Source organism: Bubalus bubalis, chromosome 1, assembly GCF_019923935.1.
Source record: "Bubalus bubalis isolate 160015118507 breed Murrah chromosome 1, NDDB_SH_1, whole genome shotgun sequence".
Taxonomy (NCBI): domain Eukaryota; kingdom Metazoa; phylum Chordata; class Mammalia; order Artiodactyla; family Bovidae; genus Bubalus; species Bubalus bubalis.
In genome coordinates, this window is record NC_059157.1 from 188,849,193 (window position 1) to 188,867,651 (window position 18,459).

Below are 18,459 nucleotides of genomic sequence, written 5' to 3' on the forward strand. Positions count from 1 at the left end.
TGAACCTTTAGAAAAGGAAGACTGATCCAGTGCCTGAATGCCAGGAGGTGCTGGCAGGAGTGGGGGAGCATTGACTGGGAGGCGGGGCATTGACGGGGAAGGGGGTGTTGATGGAGAAGGTGGCATCCAGCCTCGGGTCCTTCCTTGTCCTCCTAGTGTCCCACCACATGGCCGCAGACTTCACCCCCCGACACCCCCATGCAGCCACTTGGCACCCAAGGGCAGACGGAGGGCACCGTCTAGAGTCATGTGGCCTGGTCTCCCACTCAGCAGTGCAGCCGCTTGTGCCCTGGAGAGCCTGGCATGGCCCACCCTGGAGGCCTCCCAAGCCTGTTCCACCCTCACCCCAGAGTGTGGGCACCTCTCTGGAGGACCTGGAGCAGCGGCCAGCGGCTGCCAGCTGTCCTGTGCCCAGCTCTGTTGCTTCTGTCCACAGGGGGATTTCAGGGCTGCTCACAGAACAAGTACAGCCATGAAATGTGAGCTTCTGGCTTCACGTTTGAAACCAAGAAACCAAACTGCTGTTGAAGGGAAGCGGGGGAGAAGCTGACTGGGTTCCTGGGGGTCATCCCTTCCACCTTAGACCAAAACAAAAGCTTTTCAGCTAAAAAAGTCCACAACGGCTTGTTAGTTAAAAGGCATTAGTTGAATGTTTTATAGTGATTTCATGTGTAGTTTTGATTTTTTAAATAAGATGCTAAAACAAGAAAAGAAAAATTACCCATCATGGCTTTAGCTAGAGATAACATGCTGTGCTGTGCTGCGCTCAGTCGTCTCAGCCATGCCCAGCTCTTTGCGGCCTCATGGACTGTAGCCCGCCAGGCTTCTCTGTCTGTGCAATTCTCCAGGCAAGAGTAACTGGAGTGGGTTCCCGACCCAGGGCTTGAACCTGTGTCTCTTACGTCTCCTGTGTTGGCAGGCGGGTTCTTTACCACTAGTGCCACCTGGGAAGCCAATCGCTATTGATATTTGTATGCAGTTTTCTAGTCTTTTCTTTCTTGTATATATGAGGGTATGTGTATGTGGTATGTGTATATGGTGTGTGCATGGTATGTGTGTGAGGTGTGTGTGTATGTGATGTGTGTGTACATGGTGTGTGTATTTGGTATGTGTGTATATGTGGTGTGTACATGGTATTTGTGTGCATGGTGTTTGTGTATGTGGTGTGCGTATGCATGGTGTGTACGTGATGTGTGTGTACATGGTGTGTGTGTATTTGGTATGTGTGGTGTGTGGATGTGGTGTGTGTGGTGTGTGGATGTGTACATGCTGTGTGTATGTGGTGTTTGTGTACATGTGTGTATATGTACATGGTGTGTGTGTGTATTTGGTATGTGTGGTGTGTGTGCATGTGGTGTGTGTACATGTGTGTATGTGTATGGTGTGTGTGTGTGGTGTGGTGTGTGTGCGTGTACGTGTGTGTGTGCATGCATGGTGTGTGTGTGTATGTACATGGTATGTGTGAACGTGGTGTGTGTATATGTGGTGTGTGCATGGTGTGTGTGCTGTGTGTGTGTACGTGGTGTGTGTGTGTACATACATGGTGTATGTGTGTGTGCATGGTGTGTGTGTGGTGTGTGGGTGTGTACATGGTGGGTGTGTGTATGTGGTGTGTGTGTACATGGTATGTGCATGGTGTGTGTGTACTTGATGTGTGTGTGTACGTGGTGTGTGTATATGTGGTATGTGCATGGTGTGTGTATATGTGGTGTGTGTGTGTACATGGTGTGTGTGTGTGTGCATGGTGTGTGTGTGTGCGTGGTGTGTGTATCTGGTGTTGGTGCGTGTGTACATGGGGTGTGTGTGTATGTGGTGTGCGTGGTGCCTGTGTGAACCATGTATCAGCTCCCCCTCCACCCCACACGTCCATCCGTCACTCTCAGGAGGGAAGGGACTGAGGGTGCTGTGGGAGCCGCAGATCTGGGCTCTGGCAAGACCACTGTGGACCCCTTTTCCACTCGCCACCCCTCACCCTGGGGTCCCTGCACCCTCCTGACCGCTGCCCTGTCTTTGCAGGACGGCCATTCTCAGTGAAGGACCCTGCACTCGCTACTGAGCTGTGGCCATGGGCCTGCTCGCCTTCCTGAAGACCCAGTTCGTCGTGCACCTCCTCATCGGCTTCGTCTTCGTGGTGAGCGGGCTGGTCATCAACTCCATCCAGCTCTGCACGCTGGTCCTCTGGCCTGTGAACAAGCAGCTGTACCGCCGGCTGAACTGCCGCCTCGCCTACTCGCTCTGGAGCCGTGAGTCCTGCCTGCGGTGGGCATGGCATGGCGGGGGGAGGGATCTGGGACAAGGACAGCCACCTTTCTGCTGGACAACCCCAGACAAGCCGGCGCAGGGTTCCGTGGGGGCTAGTGCTTGTGACAATGAGACAAGATGGCCATGGGCTCCACAGCCGGGAACGAGGGGGCCTCTCCTGGCAGCGAGGAATGTATGGGGTGCTCAGCCTGAGCCCTTCACTGGGCTGAACCACGCAATGTCCCGATACCCGAGCCTCTGGACCCACAGAGACGGTGGCTCCATGTGGTCTCACACGGTACTCTGGATACCTGAAAATAAGCACCGTGTCAGCGCACCACGACTAGGCCCGACGCCTGCCGGCACGCGGCCGTCACAGGCCTCCAGCCCCCAGGCCTGGAGCACTCCCCTCGAGTGGCCTGTTATCACATGTAAATACTTCAGCATCTCTCTCTGAAGAAAAAGGACCTACCTGTCTCTTAATTAAATGTTTAGGCATGCACAGATGTTACCTGTGTGCACTTGTGATGTGCGTGCATTTGGGTGTGTAGAGTCACCCTCACCTGTCAGAGACTAGGAAGCTTGGTGACGACCCACGGCTGGCGAGGGGAACACACTGCGGGTTGGGGTTCCCAGGCACTTCTTTGAACCCATAACAATCAGCAACATAAACAGTTCTATTTTTTGACCCTAATTATTCCACCACATAAGAATGTAACCCAGAAAGATATCTATAAAAGTATTGTATATGCACAGATATATTCATTTTTCCAGTTTTATATTAACTAATATAAAAATGAGCAGCCAAAATGCCCACTAACTGTGGTGTGTCCACTGGATGGAGGCCCACACAGCCTCTAAGACCAGCAGGGGCTCTCTCTTTCCTGGTATAGAGAACCAAGTTCAAGATACATTTTCAGGTGAAAACAGAAGCTAAAAAACAAAGTACAGAGGTGCTACCATGATTTACTTTTAAAGACACGTGTGATGTGTCTGCACTGGCGTGTGGCCGTCCCTCCTTAGAAAGTGTGGAAGTCACAACAGAAAATGTGGCTGTCCTGGGAGTGGGGATGGGAGGGACTCTGCTGTTTTTTCCATACAATTTACTTAGCATAAGAACACCTTTCTTCTACAATGAAGAGCAGGTAGTACCCATTTTATGTCCTATGGGAAGCGGTGATTCTGCACCTGTCCCCGAGACCTCCCCCTCCCCAGTGTATGAGGGCACTGAGCAGGCAGTGAGGTGTCCAAGCCCAGGTGTGCGTGCCCCCAACAGGGGACAGCAGCACCGCCCATGCTTCCAGCCATAAACAGGCGAAGGTTTCAGTTCCCAGCTGCTTTTTTCCTAAATAAAAGGCCACCTTCCTGTGTGTGAGAAGGAGAATTAGAAATACTACCATGCAGAGCACTTAGCAGCATCACCAGGGCAGATGGGTGCATGCCCAAAGGGCAAATGCTGACTTTTGAAAATCACAGCCTCCACTGGCAGTAGCGTTCTCAAGTGAAAGCACTTCTGCACAGCCAGACTCTGAGTAAAGCTGGCTTTTTTAAGGCTGTAAATAAAGGAAATCCCTCAGCCACACCCCGCCTCTCCGCAGAAGAGGGTACTAAGATGGGGTATCAGCACTGCTTCCCAGGGCCCCGCCTTGGCAGCTCCAAGAGACGGGCTGGGTCTCAGCCGGGACCTTGAAAGTTTGCTGAAATGAGCAGACTGGCAGTGCCCATGGGGTCAACAGAGGCAAACAAAAATGTGCTTTTGGCCTGAATTAGTCTCTAATTCAGTAGAATCACATAGACTGAAACAAGTCATATATGAACTCAAAACAATAAACATACAATGGAAGATTTAGACAAAAGACTACCCAAAGTCCCCAGATTTGAAGAAGAATCAAGGAACACTTCTATGCATGAAAATTGTAATTATAATAATTTTTTAAAGTAAAAACTTAGTGAATCTTACATCAGATTAGACACAGCTAGTAAGCAAGTAGGTGGACTGGACAATAATATGAAGAGCTCACCCCAACTGCAGTAGAGTGACAAGATGAAGAATATGAAACAGGAGCTAAAGGAGGTAATGAGAGCATGCAAGTCTATGAAACGGGTGTTGGACTCCTGTCCGTGAGTAGTGAATAAGGACAAGCACTGTTGGAGGAGATGGTGGCTGAGAATTTTCCTGAAGGGAAACTTCAATGGTAAGGACTCAGCACTTAAACTACAGTGCCCCAGGTTCAATCCCTGGTCGAGGAAATAGATTTTGCAAGCCCCACAGCAGAGCTGAAAATAAAAAATTGTCCAAATTGACCATGAGCAGAAGAATCATGTCATCAGTCCTGTCTGCATATGTAGTCACCTGCCATCCACGGGGAGACGATATATCTCGAAATGGGCCAAGCCACCCTCAGGCCATGCTGGCCATTGGTGGGACAGAGCATCCTCAACACGCCGGCTTTCTACAGGCAGCTCTGCTAGACCCACTCTCCAGAGGGCTGCCTGTGTTTGTCTGTCTAAAAGTTGGTTCCTCCTCGCGGCCCCCACCTGGGCCAGACCTCTTGTTCTGGCCAGAAAGGCCCGGGTCCTGAGTGCTGCCAGGTGAGGGTATACACTCACCATGGCTTGTTCACAGTAGCCAGGATGTGGAGATGGCATCCACGTCCATCAACAGACCAACGGACAAGCAAAATGCCGTCCATATGGACAATGGAGTACTATTTAAGAGGAAGGAAATCCTGCTGTTTGTGACAGTATGGATGAACCTGGAGGGCATGACATGGAGGGAAACCAGGCAGTCGCAGAAGGACCAACACTGCCTGATTCCTCCTTCAAGGGATCCACATGACCAAGCTCAGAGAAGCGGAGCAGAGAACGGTGGTGGCCGGGGCTGGGGGAGGGGAAGTGGCGAGCTGCGGTCGGATGGGTGGGAAGTGTCTGTTACCCAAGAGGAGTGAGTTCTAGAGCCCGCTTAGGGCCTGGAGCCTGCAGTTAACAGGACTGTGCTGTGCACTTGGACATCTGCACAGAGGGAGGCCTCAGGTTGAACGTCCTTACGGTGATAAGGAAGGACACCTCCTTGTTCCCAGGCAAACTGCTCTAGAGGCAGCAGCCTCAGCCACCGGCTCTTCCTTGACCAGCTGACACATGGAGGCTTCCCAGAAGGAAGCCGAGGAGGAGCAGGAGCAGGCCGTCACCAGGCTGCTCGTGGTCTGTCCCAGCCCCAGGGCCCCACCGCCTGGGGAGGGGGTGAGGGTGGGGGCGTTGGCAAGTCCCCAGCAGCCACCCGTGCTTTCAGATGGACAGGTCAGCCTAGCCTTGGGCCTCTTTTTTCTTAAATAGCAATAAGGAAGTGAAATTCACCCACTTAGAGCGTGGGCTAGTCCTCCGCATGTTCCCCCCGCCCCTGCCATCTCTCCCCCACCAAGCCCCACAGTCACTGATCTACTTCCTGTCCGCATGGCTCTGCCTGTCCTGCGTGGTTCACGTGATGGAATCATCCACTGCGTGGGCATTGTCTGACTCCCCACACTCAGAGCTCCGTGTTTCCCAGGTTCATCTGCGTCCTGCTGCGTGTCAGGCCCACATCCGCACTTCGGCTGAATGATGCTGCCCTGTATGGATGTGCACTGCCCATTTCTTCATCAGTTGTCACCCTTCTGGGCTGTTTCCACTCTCTGGCTTTGTGAATAACGCTGCCAGGAACATCCATGTTCAAGTTTCTACACCGACATCTGTTCTCATTTCTACTGGGTATCTTCCTGGTGGTGGAATTGCTGGGTCATCTGGTTACTCTGTTTGGAGCATAGACGCAGCTGCCCTGTTTACATCCCCACCTGCAGCATTGGGCGTCCCAGGCCCTCTGGTCCTCGCTGGCACATGCTATTTGTCATCCATCTGTTGGATGGCAGCTGTCCTGCGAGTGTGACGCAGTGCCTGGCCGTGGCTTCGGCCTGCACTTTCCTGATGACCAGAGATGCCAAGCATCTTCTCATGTTGGCCATCTGTAAATCATCCTTGAACAACGTCTGTTGAGGACCTCTTGTCTTTCCATTCCTTGGACCTTTATTCACAACTTGAATGATGGATGGAAGCGGCCAGGCTATCCCAGGGGCATAGTTTGCCCCTGTTGGTGGGCCTCCATCTCCTCAGGGCCCTGGTCCCTTGATGGAGCTTATGGCGAGTGTGTCCTGGAGCTGACCCCTTCATGGCCCCTCCTCTCCATGGTTTGAGAGTGTGTGGGTGTCATCTCAGAACTGGCCTTCCATCCGGTCCCACCTCATGTAAAAGAGGAATTTGAGACCCCAGTATATGGGGGGAGCTGTGTGTCTCCTCACTTCTGTCTGGGCTGGTGGGGACCCTCATCGGGAAGGAGAAGGCAGCCCCTGTGCCAAGTCCCATCCGGTGCCCCGGCAGCCTCTGAAGAAGGCACAGTTGTCTCCTGCCAACAGGGAAGCAGGCCAGGAGCCCGCTGTCCTGCCTCATCAGCCTTCCCAGGGCTGGTCCTCTCTGAAAACTGATGGGTTGGTGTCCAGCATGCAAAGGACAGGTCTCTGAAATCCGTCCTGAGCCTGGGAGCTACACTTCGTGGTCTGAGGCCACCCTTCTCAGGATGCCTGGCCATGGTGGGTGTGACTCTGCCTGGCTAGGTGCCCACCGCCTCCCCAGCCGCCTCGTCTGGGGACAGAATGTGTGCCGCCCCATGGGTCCAGAGCACGTGTGAAGACCATAGTCATACATGATGATACAGGTGTCCACCTCAACCCTTTGTAAAGAGTAGTGTGGATAAGAGTAATAGTGCTTAACACATGTCAACCGAAGACCCCCCCGAGGGGGACCCTGGTTTTATTCACTTACTTCTATATTTTGGAGCTTCCTCTGAAACTTTCCACAGAGCCCCGGACTTAGTTTTGGGGGGCTGAGATTGGAACTCCACCACTTTGTCTCTGAGCTTTGGGAATAATAATAACAATAACTCAAGTTGTCTGCTAGAATCTGATGTCATTTATAGGCAGAGTGCCTGGTATACAGTTGGTATTCAATACCTTGTAATGAAATAATAATATAATTATGATGCTGTATTCTCTTAACAAGTGAATGTTTTGTTCACCATCTCATCCAATGGGTTATTTGATTTTTAAGAAAAGTGAAGATCTGATTTTTAAAAATATATATTTTAAATTAAGTCCTTTAGATATGTTGATTACCAAAAAAAATCCACCTAAAATGGGTTTCCTCTTCCATTTCTTCTGTTTTTTTTTTTTTTTGGGCTGCTCTGGGTCCTCGCTGTGGCACACGGGCTTCCTCTAGTTGCTGTGTGCCAGGGCCGTGTCCCCTGCATCGCAAGGTGGATTTCTTAACCACTAGGCCACTGGGGAAATCCCCCTTTTTTTCTGCTTCCATTTGACTTCTTCCCTGACTTTTGCTTAGAGAGGTAATTATAGGTTTAGAAAACTTAATTTATTACACACACACCATCAAAACTCATTTCCAGCAGAAAATCCCAATCTGGGTGATGCTGTGCAAGCCCCGCCCACGTCAGGGAGCAGGGAGGGAGGGCTGGCCGGAGCGTGGCGGTCTACACCTGGCTGACGTCCTCGCATGTGTCCGCAGAGCTGGTCATGCTCCTGGAGTGGTGGTCGTGCACGGAGTGCACCCTGTTCACCGACCAGGCCACGGTGGACACCTTTGGGAAGGAGCATGCAGTCATCATCCTCAACCACAACTTTGAAATTGACTTCCTCTGTGGGTGGACCATGTGCGAGCGCTTCGGCGTGCTGGGGGTGAGCAATGTAGGGGTCCCAGGAGGGTGTGGGGTGAGCGACATGGGGTCCCAAGGAGGGACTGGCGTGGCTCCCTGGGGGGTCTGGAGTCTCCAGGGCTCTGAGTTTTTGCTTGCTCTGTGTTTAGCCCCTGGTCCCTCTGGGCTAGGCATGTGAGCATGGCTGATCACATGGGTTCTGGGACTGCAGGCTGCCCCAGGGCTCCCTCCTGAGTCAGGTGTTACTGCCTTTCCTTTACAATCCTTCCCCGTCGGCTCAGCTGCCTCAAATGAGAAAGGCTGAGGGGTCCCCTGCAGGGAAGCCCAGTGGGTGGTGGCCCTGGCATCATCCTCAGCAAGCCCCCAGCCTGGCAGCCGGAGCAGCCCTGAAGGCCCAGTATACCCTCTAGGCTCCCCTCCCGCCCGCGCGCCCGCCTACCAGCGTCGGCCAGGTCTGCCCATGGATTCTCACCTAGTGGCACCCACACTCTGGGGCCCTGCCCATCCCAATGGCATCATGCTCAGTGCCAGGGTCTCCCGATGACAGCCAGTGCTGAGGGCTGCCTGCAGGGCACTGCCTGTGGGGACTTCGTGGCCATAATGCACCAGCTGCTCCCCCTCTCTTCAGAGTTCCAAAGTCCTGGCAAAAAGGGAGCTGCTCTACGTGCCCCTCATCGGCTGGACGTGGTACTTCCTGGAGATTGTGTTCTGCAAACGGAAGTGGGAGGAAGACCGGGACACTGTCATCAAAGGCCTGAAGTCCTTGGCCAACTACCCCGAATACATGTGGGTGAGTGAGGCGGCGGGGCAAGGCCACACAAGCTGTGCTACCTTGGGCATCAGGAACGCAGCCCAGGTTGTTAGTTGTAAAGCCAACAAGAGCCTCTGAGCTCCAGGGCCACGGCCCCGCCCCGTGCACCTGCGGAACCCCTCTTAGACCACCTGCTTCCACCTGCCCCAGGTGGGCCCCGCACATCTGGGCCCACACAGAGGAGATCCTGCTGGGCTGAGTTGGGAGCACCTCTGGAATGTTAGCGGAGAGTCTGCCCAGGCACCCAGGCTGTTCTGTGGAGTCAGGTGTCAGGACAAGCCCTGTGAGCTGCAGTTTTGTGGGTCAACGTGGACTTCAGTTCTTAGAAGGTTTGCACTGCACTTAAAGCAGCCACCCTTCAAGGGCAGAGTGGGGCCTGGGGGTTCCTTTCTGAGCCCCTTGGTTGGAGTTTGACGGACAGCCATCTGAAATGATTGGTATCAATCGGTTTGAAATCAGTTCTTTGTGATTCTTCTTTCTGGTCTCTGACGGCAATTATTTGTGAACCAGCTGTTTATGTATTTGGTGTCTGTAAATCACATTGTGGAGAAGGAAATGGCAACCCACTCCAGTATTCTTGCCTGGAGAATCCCATGGATGGAGGAGCCTGGTGGGCTACAGTCCCTGAGGTCGCAAAGAGTCGGACATGACTGAGCGACTTCACTTTCACAACTCACATTGAGGCAGAGGGATGGGAGATTTTGTTTTCCACAAGCCACCCGGAGGCTGGCGCCCAGGGACACCGAGTCTCACTTCTCTCCAGGAAGTGTCTTTTCACTCCCTGGGAGTAAGCGCAGTGCTCCCACTGTCTGTGAGGAGTCGTGTACAGACGTGACCGCTGCATCTCTAACTGGCCTTTGTCCCCCACCATGTCCTAGTTCCTCCTGTACTGTGAGGGCACACGCTTCACGGAGAAGAAGCACCGCGTCAGCATGGAGGTGGCCGCCTCCAAGGGGCTGCCCGTCCTCAAGTACCACCTGCTGCCTCGGACCAAAGGCTTCACCACCGCGGTCCAGTGCCTCCGCGGGACAGGTAAGAGCTGCCCGCCCTGACCACCACCACCCCAGACTCCCAGCAAAGTGAGAAATGAAATCAGTGATTTGCCAGAAACCAAATCAGTGAGTTCTGTGTAAACTACAGAATGCCAGTGGCATTAAAAGGAGATCTGAGTTCATGGGTTTACATGTTGTAAGATTCCTGTGTCATTTTTTGAGGTGATAAAATACTAGTTAATGGAAAACAACTAAAGTGATCATTTTTTAAAAGTATATAACTGAAAACCTTATAAAGGAAAAAATATATATCCAGTTAATCCAAAAGGATGGCAAAATCAAAGAAAGGGACAAAGCACAGGATGGATAGGAAACAGCCAGACATTAGCTTTAAACACAAGTGACTCAACTAAACGCCCCAATGAGAGATGGGAACCCTCACAACGGGCATCCAGGTGAAGAGCCACAGTGGGCCAAGCTGCTGGATGTCACCTGTCACCCTCTGCACCCTCCCTGCAGTCACAGCTGTGTATGACGTCACGCTGAATTTCCGAGGAAACAAGAACCCATCTCTGCTGGGGATCCTCTATGGGAAGAAGTACGAGGCGGACATGTGTGTCAGGTGAGCTACTGCGTAGGCGGGGGCGGGCGCCGGGCCGGCGGGGCGGGGCCGGCGGGGGTGGGGGCGGGGCCGGGACCGAGCCAGCCTGCACTTTCTGCGCGGCTCCTCCCCTCTCCAGGACGCCCCCAACGTGGAGGTGCTGGAGCCTTCCACCCTCCAGGACCCGCGCATGATGGGGCCTGTACAGAGCAAAGGAGGCTGCGCCAGGTGCAGGCAGAAGGTTCTAGAAGCTCCAAGGGAGGCGTGATCCCTCCCAGTGGAGGGAGCAGAGGCTTTTGGGAAGAGGCTTTAGAGAGCTAAAACTTGCCAGTGAGTAGGCTTTTCATAGGCAGGAGAAAGACAAGCTGTTCCATCCTGAGCAGCATGCCCATGTGATCCCCTTTTCATGGTGTACAGCCATCTAGACCACCTAGGAGTGATGGTGGGGTCAGGGCCACGTCCTCCGCCTCCCTCTCCTGGCGACCGCGGGCTGAGTCGGCAGGTTCTATGCTAGCCAGCCGGAACCCCCTTGGCTTAGAGGCAGCCAATACAGAGGCACATCAAGCTGTGTAACACAGGGCTGCTTGGGATGGTGGGATCAAGGTCGCGGACTAGAATTGTGTTGCAAGGTCATTCCTGTCTCACAGCCACACTCTGACCTCCACATTTCTCTGCCTCAGGAAAGGAAGACAAACCACCCACAAAGTCTGGTGGGGGGGCGGGGGGGTTGACACAGTAGTGGCCACCAGGGGCTGGTGATTTTTCTGGGGCCCTGGCAGGTCCCGTCCTCCTCAGGGAGCCCTCGAGGCAGATCTTGGTCTAGCCCCTGGGTAGTAAGGGGCTCCGGGCGTCCCAGATGCCCATGGTCAGAACCAGCAGGTGGCAAAGCGGTTCGTGGGGAGGGGACCTACCTGGTCCAGCTCCAGACTGGTGCTCACGCCTGCCCCCAGGATGCAGTGCCCTCCACGTGGACATTCAGCTCCAGTGGGAGAGGACTGGTCCTGTAATCTGCTCTTTTTCTCCTTTGTTGCAGAAAACGAGGGGCTGTATTCAGTATCTTAACAGATATATTCTTAGAATTTTGGAAAGGTTCAACTTACTGCTTTGTATTATGTACCGTTTGGGTGTTTTGGGCAAAAGCAATATTCCAATGAGTATTGGAATATTGTAATACAGGTATTACACATACCTGTAATCAAACAAGTCAAGGTTCGCACGACCCAGTGGAGTTTTGCTTCATTTTCCCATCCCCTACTGAAGATGCCCCAGGGGCCTGTGATTAGGCAGGGCCAGGGCCATGGGGACTGTGGCTTGAGGCTCTCCTGTGTCCATTCTGGCAGTTGGGGCCAGCATCCTCAAAGTGGCTTGAGTCGACTCTAGGAGATAGTATTCATATTTATCTCATCATTTAAAATTCTTATATATTTCATGCTTCATACATCAGACATACAACAGAACCTGTATGTGGTATCTGTGCAGTTAGGGGAGAACAGTCAGTTGAGTTTGACGCTGTGGGCAGTCATCTCTCTGCAGACAAGCCTCTCCTGACTTTCTTTCCTTCCCGAGGTGGTGCCTGTGATGAGTCCTTCAAGTGATAGCTCTCTCCGTGTGGTCTGGGGACTCCTGCAGTGCCCCACACCTTCCGGGTCCACAGAGATAAACCGTTTTGTTTACTAAGGGGTTAGCAGTCTTATTCTGTCCTCTCAGTGCACAGTGGAGTCTCCCGGAGGCTGCGTTGATGTGTGGTCAGATGTCTGATTGCGTGTTCTTGTAAAAATCCTCTTTTCATTTTGAATATGGTAAAATGGATAGGTACAACCCACAAAAACCAAAGTTCTCAAGTTTTAGAGGAAAAAAAAGGTTGATATTCCTTCAACATAGGAGATTTGCCTCTGGCTGTGGAAATTTCTCCTGGCTCTTCTCTCACCCTGGGCCCTCCGAGCAATAGGCAGTCAGGCCCGGCAGTGACCGCGGTCCGCTGGTTAAGTGCGCTCGGCGGCCCCTGCTGGAGACCCTGAGGTATTGCAGTGCCCTGGAAAGAGGTCCCGGTCTTACCAGGTAGATACCTCCCATCCTGAGGCTGGTAATTCAGCTGGTGATGCGGTTTACACACAAGCCACTGTCCCAATTGAAGTCAGCAGTTTGTTAGGTGAGATTAAATTTTCAAAATCTCTTCAGCTTTTCAGGCAAGTAGATTTCATTTGTGAAAGATGAAGTTTTCTTTGCCTCATGAAAGACACTCTCAGCGATGATCACATCCAAAGACGAACTGAAAGACCAAACCTGCTGCTGAGGCTAATGAACAGTCAGCCTTCCCAGTGGGGCTAACTGCTTCTGTCTGTGGGGACACTCCTGAAGTGTCCCCGCGCAATGCTTCAGCGCTCCTGCACATTTGAAGCGCCGGGGCCCTCCATGATCCCCCGCAGTCCTCCGAGGCATGGGACACTGCTCAAGGGAAAGTTACTTTGATGTTTGTGTGTTCTTAGAAATTGAGAGTCAGATTTGAATAGAAAAGGCAGGACTTTGAATAGAAAAGGCAGGACTTCATAAACTGTGCCAGGAGAAGGTGAAGATGCCCAGTCCACCCCCCCCACCCCCTCTACCACCCTCCTACCCCCCGGCTCCAGCCCTACTCCTGGGCCCTCACAGAGGTTCCTGATGCACAAGAAATTACTTTCCCCTGTTTCAGCTTGATGTCATCTGGTGATTCACTATGCTTTCAATCTTCTTAATGAAACAGGAGATTTCCTCTGGAAGAGATTCCACTGGATGAGAAGGAAGCAGCTCAGTGGCTTCATAAACTGTACCAGGAGAAGGTAAAGGCGCCCAGCGCCCCCCACCTCCACCTCTACTTCTGGGGCCTCACAGAGATTCCCAAGGGGCAGCTAACAGGGCAGGCAGGCAGCGCGTGGACTGCCTCTAGAGACAGGCGTGCTGTGCCAGTCAAATTCTTCTTTCCAATCCTTTTCTGCATCTTTCATTTTTCCTAACTTTCAAGAAATTAACAAACTAGAGGAAAGTGTACTGGATATCACAGTGCTTGTATAACCATTGCTGATAATATCACATTTGTTTCATTTTGTGTGTGTAAAAGAAATTGTAGGTATACAACACACATTGTGTGTGTGTGTGTATACATATGATTTAATATGTAAGAGACACACTATAGATGACACAACAGCCTTTTGGTGACCCCACCCAGTCCCTCCTCCATTCCCCTGACATGTCTCACCCCTGATTCTTCGGTTTGTTTTATACACACGAACATACAGGGCACTAGGTTCTCATCTTCAGCAACAGAGAAGCTCAGATAATCAGAAAGCCCTTCTAGTATAAAACACATACCCTTTTATAAGGGTTTTAACCAAGTAACAGGCGCTTCCCAGGTGGCGCAGGGGTAAAGAGTCCACCTGCCAATGCAAGAGACACAGGTTCGATCCCTGGGTCGGGAAGATCCCCTGGAGTAGGAAATGCAGCCCACTCAAGTCTTCTTGCATGGAGAAACCCATGGACAGAGGAGCCTGGTGGGTTCATGGTGTCGCAGAGAGTCAGGCATGACCGAGCACACGTGCAGCAGCAAGCAAGTAATGTGTGAAATCTTCAGAGGAATTTAAGCAAACTTTTAAAATTAAAAAAAATACAATGCGTATCCTTTTAAATGCACTGACAGGTACTAAAAAAAAGTAAGGGACCTCTCTCAGGAGCAAAAGAGGAGGTGGGACTGGGAGTCAGCTGGGAAGGCTGTGAGTGGAAGCTCATGGAGTCTGTTGGTCCGCCCACCCTGTGGTCTTGAGTTCTGATGCCTACATGGAAACAGAAGACATGGATTTGACCTCACTCGGGGCTGGAAGTTAGAACTGAAGACCCTAATGAAGCTGGGACCCTGTTGGACTTTCATCCTCATGGAGGCTTGAAACTGGAAAATGAACCTGCCAGCACAGGAGTGACTTTGAAGCTTACCTTTCCCCTCTGAGTCTTGAAACATCTCCCTGGTGATTCATAATCACAGCACTGTCCTTAAACAGGTGTGGGATGGACGTCATACTAACAACATAGTTCAAGAACAAAATCGAAATATCAGCATAAAACAGTGGTTCCAGGTGAATCTCTCTAGAGTCCCTGAGAGAAGCACATGTAAAGCTAGAAGAGCACGACTCCAGACTCAGCTGCTGAGACTTCTGCTGGAGACGCACTCGTAACCGAGACCCGCCATGCGCAAGCACGTCAAGCAGACAGAAGATTAAACCCTCCCGAAACTTCAGCTATGGAACTACTACTAGGCAGAGACTCAAATCAGTTTGCTTGAAATGACTAAGCAAAAAAGAAGGGATTGAGGACTTCCCTGGTGGTCCAGTGGGGAAGAATCCACCTGCTAATGCAGGGGTCATGAGTTCAATCCCTGGTCCAAGAAGATTCCACGTGCCGTGGGGCCACTAAGCCCACGTGCCACTACTGAGCTCATGTGGCACAACTGCTGAAGCCTGTGCGCCCTAGAGCCCACGCTGTGCAACAGGAGAAGCCACAGCAATGAGAAGCCCGCACACCACAACCAGAGTCGCCCCCACTCACCACAACTAGAGAAAGACCACGGGCAACAACAAAGACCCAGCACAGCCAAAAATAAAAAGTAACAAATATTTTTTTAAAAGAAGAAGGGATTGAAAACAAAAGAATAAGACCTATTAAAAATGGAACAGATTTGAGGAAAAACCAAGTAAGATATACAGGCATGAGAAATCTAAAATCTTAGTTAACAGATTAGATAGAAGATTTGATACAGCTTAAGAGAGAATTAGAAGCTGGAATCAAGACTGCTGGGAGAAATATCAACAACCCAGATATGCAGATAACACCACCCTCATGGCAGAAGGTGAAAAGGGACTAAAGAACCTCTTGATGAAAGTGAAAGAGGAGAGTGAAAAAGATGGCTTGAAATTCAGCATTCAAAAAATTAAGATCATGGCATTTGGTCTCATCAGTTCATAGCATATAGAAGGCAGAAAAGTGGAAGCAGTGACAGATTTTATTTTCTTGGGCTTCCAAATCACTGCAGATGGTGACTGCAGCCATGAAATTAAAAGATGCTTGCTCCTTGAAAAGAAGGCTACAGTAAACCTAGACAATGCAGAGGCATCACTTGGCTGACAAAGGTCCATCTAGTCAAAGCTAGGGTTTTTCCAGTAGTCATGTAAGGATGTGCAAGTCGGAACATAAAGAAGGCTGAGCACTGAAGAATTGATACTTTCGAGTTGTGGTGCTGCAGAAGACCCTTGAAGAGTCCCTTGGACTCCAAGGAAATCAAACCAGTCAATCCTAAAGGAAATCAGTCCTGACTATTCATTGGAAGGACTGATGCTGAAGCTGAAACTTCAATACTTTGGCCACCTGATGCGAAGAGCCAACTCATTGGAAAAGACCCTGATGCTGGGAAAGACTGAAGACAAAAGGAGAAGAGGGTGGCAGAGGATGAGATGGCTAGATAGTACTACTGACTCAATGGACGTGAGAGTGAACTCCAGGAGATAGTGAAGGACAGAGAAACTTGGTATGCTGCAGTCCGTGAGGTCCCAAAGAGTTGAATACAGCTTAGCAAATAACAGCAACAAAGGTTTTGAGGAAATTACGCAGCATGTATCACAGAGGAAGTGAAAACATAAAAGGAAAGTTAAAAGATCCAGAGGCTACACACATGTCCAGAATGTGGGAAGAATGATAAAGCACAGTTGTCAGGGATAACCATAAAACTTCCAGAGTTGAAGAACACGGGTTTTTTCAGATTCAAGAAACACAAGTCAGGGATGGGATCGATAAAAAGAATGTATGTACATACATGTGTACACATGCACACAAACATACATTACAGAACATACATGAAATAGGATAAACAGGGAACAAAGAAAATAACAGCATAAACTATTTAAGCAGAAAACAAAGCTACAAAAGAGGCACCAGTGCACCAAAAGATTTCTTTAAACATATTAATAAAATGGAAAACCTCGGGCAAGGCCGACCAGTTAAAAGAAGGAATACAGTGTATGTGCATCGCGCGGTGGATGGGCAGAAAGACGTGCATGAGGGTGCAAAGGAGAGTGTGTCTCTGGATCAGGGTTAGTTTTTACAAGTTGGAACCTCTTACAAAGAAGAGTGACATCTCCCAGAAACAGTATTTGCTTATTTAGCAGGAAGTGAGAAATAACCTAAAAATGCATTATTGGAACATAGACACATTGTTTATTCATTTGCTGGGATTCAGTTAAAATGAATGAACTGCAGGCATATTCTCGGTCTAACTGAATCTTGAGAAAGGTGTACGAAAAGCAGACTGTGGTAGGCGTGTGGTGTGATGCTACTCACAGAAAAGCACACAGCACAGGAGCAGTCCTGGACATTGTCATAGAGGTGCCCATGCAAAGGGTGCAGGCGTAAACCCTCCTGGGGAAGGAGACCGCACTGGCCTTTGGGTGTGTGAGGAATGGCTGACAGGTCGGGACGGGAGAGACTACCACCATCTGCATCGTCTGCTTAGGGGCAGGCGGGCAGAGTAGAGCAGGCTGAACAAACAGGCTTGAAAATGTTCTGGAACCCCACGGGAAGGGCCCTTGGGGTTGGGGGGCATGTGTGGGCACTCTGAGGTATCCTCATAGATGTAAGGGTTGCAGCTGCTCCTGAGCTCTCAGGACTGTGGCGCCCGCCCAATGCCCTCTGGGTTGGCAGGGGCAGCTGGTGTCTGACCACACATTGGAAGAGGCTGTGACACTGGGTATTTGTCAAGACCCCTGCCCTGTTTTTAATGTAATGCCAAACATAGCTGAAGAAGCTAAATGCAGAAAATAAAACAGAAAAAGGTGAGAAGAGGTGAGACCCAAGCCCCTGAGGTGATTAAGATCACGTGGGTGTTCATCTTTCCAGACTTGGCCCCGGACACATGCCTCATCATACATATTTTTATTTATATGGAATTGTATGGCACTTAGGTTCTTCAGAAAACTCAGACTGTCGTGAGTGTATGTCCTTGCTGGCACGCGACGTGTCATAGCTGCAGAGAAGTCTGTGTCGGCATCTCGCTGCTCGGTGTGTAGTGTGGCCCCGTCTCCCTGCCGAGGATGCTGTCACGTCCTCACCTGCTCCCTGTCCTGCCATCATTTGCCGCCAGGACACGGAGGAAGGAGAGGTTAAGCAGCTTTCTGTGCGTGACCCAGCCAGCGGGCCATGGACTCCCGGCAGCAGCGGCTGCCACCCTCGCTCTGGAGGTGTCGCCAGAGATGGTGCAGGGCCCGGCAGACGCTGCAGTCCTGGGGCTTGGAGGTGCCTATTGTGCCCAGGCACGGGCTGATCATTTTCCTAGGAAACTTGCCTGATGGAAGGGTTTATGCTTCTCAAGCTTCTGATATAAGCCAACCGCAGCTGAATGTCATGTCAGCTTCATCCCGTGGCCCGTGTCGTGTGGTCCATCCACTTTAGGTAGAGTCATTTCTTGCTTTTGGGTTACAACAACAGCACACGAAGGCCACTGTTGCGGTTGACTCTTTCAGGATGCGCTGCAGGAGACATACAACCAGAAGGGTGTGTTTCCTGGGCAGCAGTTCAAACCCACCCGCCGGCCATGGACGCTCCTCAACTTCCTCTTCTGGGCCACGCTCCTCCTGTCTCCTCTCTTCAGTTTTGTCTTGGGCGTCTTTGCCAGTGGATCCCCGCTCCTGATCCTGACGTTCCTGGGGTTTGTCGGGGCAGGTAATGAAGGGGAATGATGGCATGGCTCAAGGGTGGGAGGGAGCCTTCTGTGTGCTGGTGGCCATGCCCAGGCCTGGAGACGGTCACCCGGTAGCCGGGATCCAGGCCGAGCCTTGCCAGCCTTAGAGAGCAGCTCTGACCACTGAGCCACAGGCCCGTGATGACCTCCACCAGATTCCAGGGCCATCTCTCCAGAAGGCTGGCCAGCCGGCCTGCCGCCTGCCGGGCATCTCGGGCCAAGAGCTGCGTGGGGAGGGTCCTGGCCACTGGGTTTGCACTTGGGTGGCTGGGGGCGTGGGCTGGCATGCTGGGCCGAGGTTCCCCAGGACAC

At 51.5% G+C, this 18,459-nt stretch overlaps 1 protein-coding gene across 3 annotated transcripts in view; it reads left to right on the forward strand.

The window, feature by feature from the left end:
• Nucleotides 1-18,459, forward strand: part of AGPAT3 (1-acylglycerol-3-phosphate O-acyltransferase 3) — a 69,993-nt gene that overhangs the window by 49,110 nt on the left and 2,424 nt on the right. For 2 of the 3 annotated variants that reach the window (XM_044947532.2, XM_044947535.2), the window contains exons 3-9: nucleotides 2,017-2,243; nucleotides 7,846-8,015; nucleotides 8,622-8,783; nucleotides 9,683-9,836; nucleotides 10,316-10,418; nucleotides 13,138-13,213; nucleotides 17,930-18,128. In XM_044947532.2, the coding sequence (XP_044803467.1) occupies nucleotides 2,066-2,243; nucleotides 7,846-8,015; nucleotides 8,622-8,783; nucleotides 9,683-9,836; nucleotides 10,316-10,418; nucleotides 13,138-13,213; nucleotides 17,930-18,128 (1,042 nt within the window). In that variant the 5' untranslated portion in view covers nucleotides 2,017-2,065. Of the gene's footprint in view, nucleotides 1-2,016; nucleotides 2,260-7,845; nucleotides 8,016-8,621; nucleotides 8,784-9,682; nucleotides 9,837-10,315; nucleotides 10,419-13,137; nucleotides 13,214-17,929; nucleotides 18,129-18,459 lie in introns of those variants that run through there. The other variant, XM_044947539.2, reaches the window with a different exon arrangement.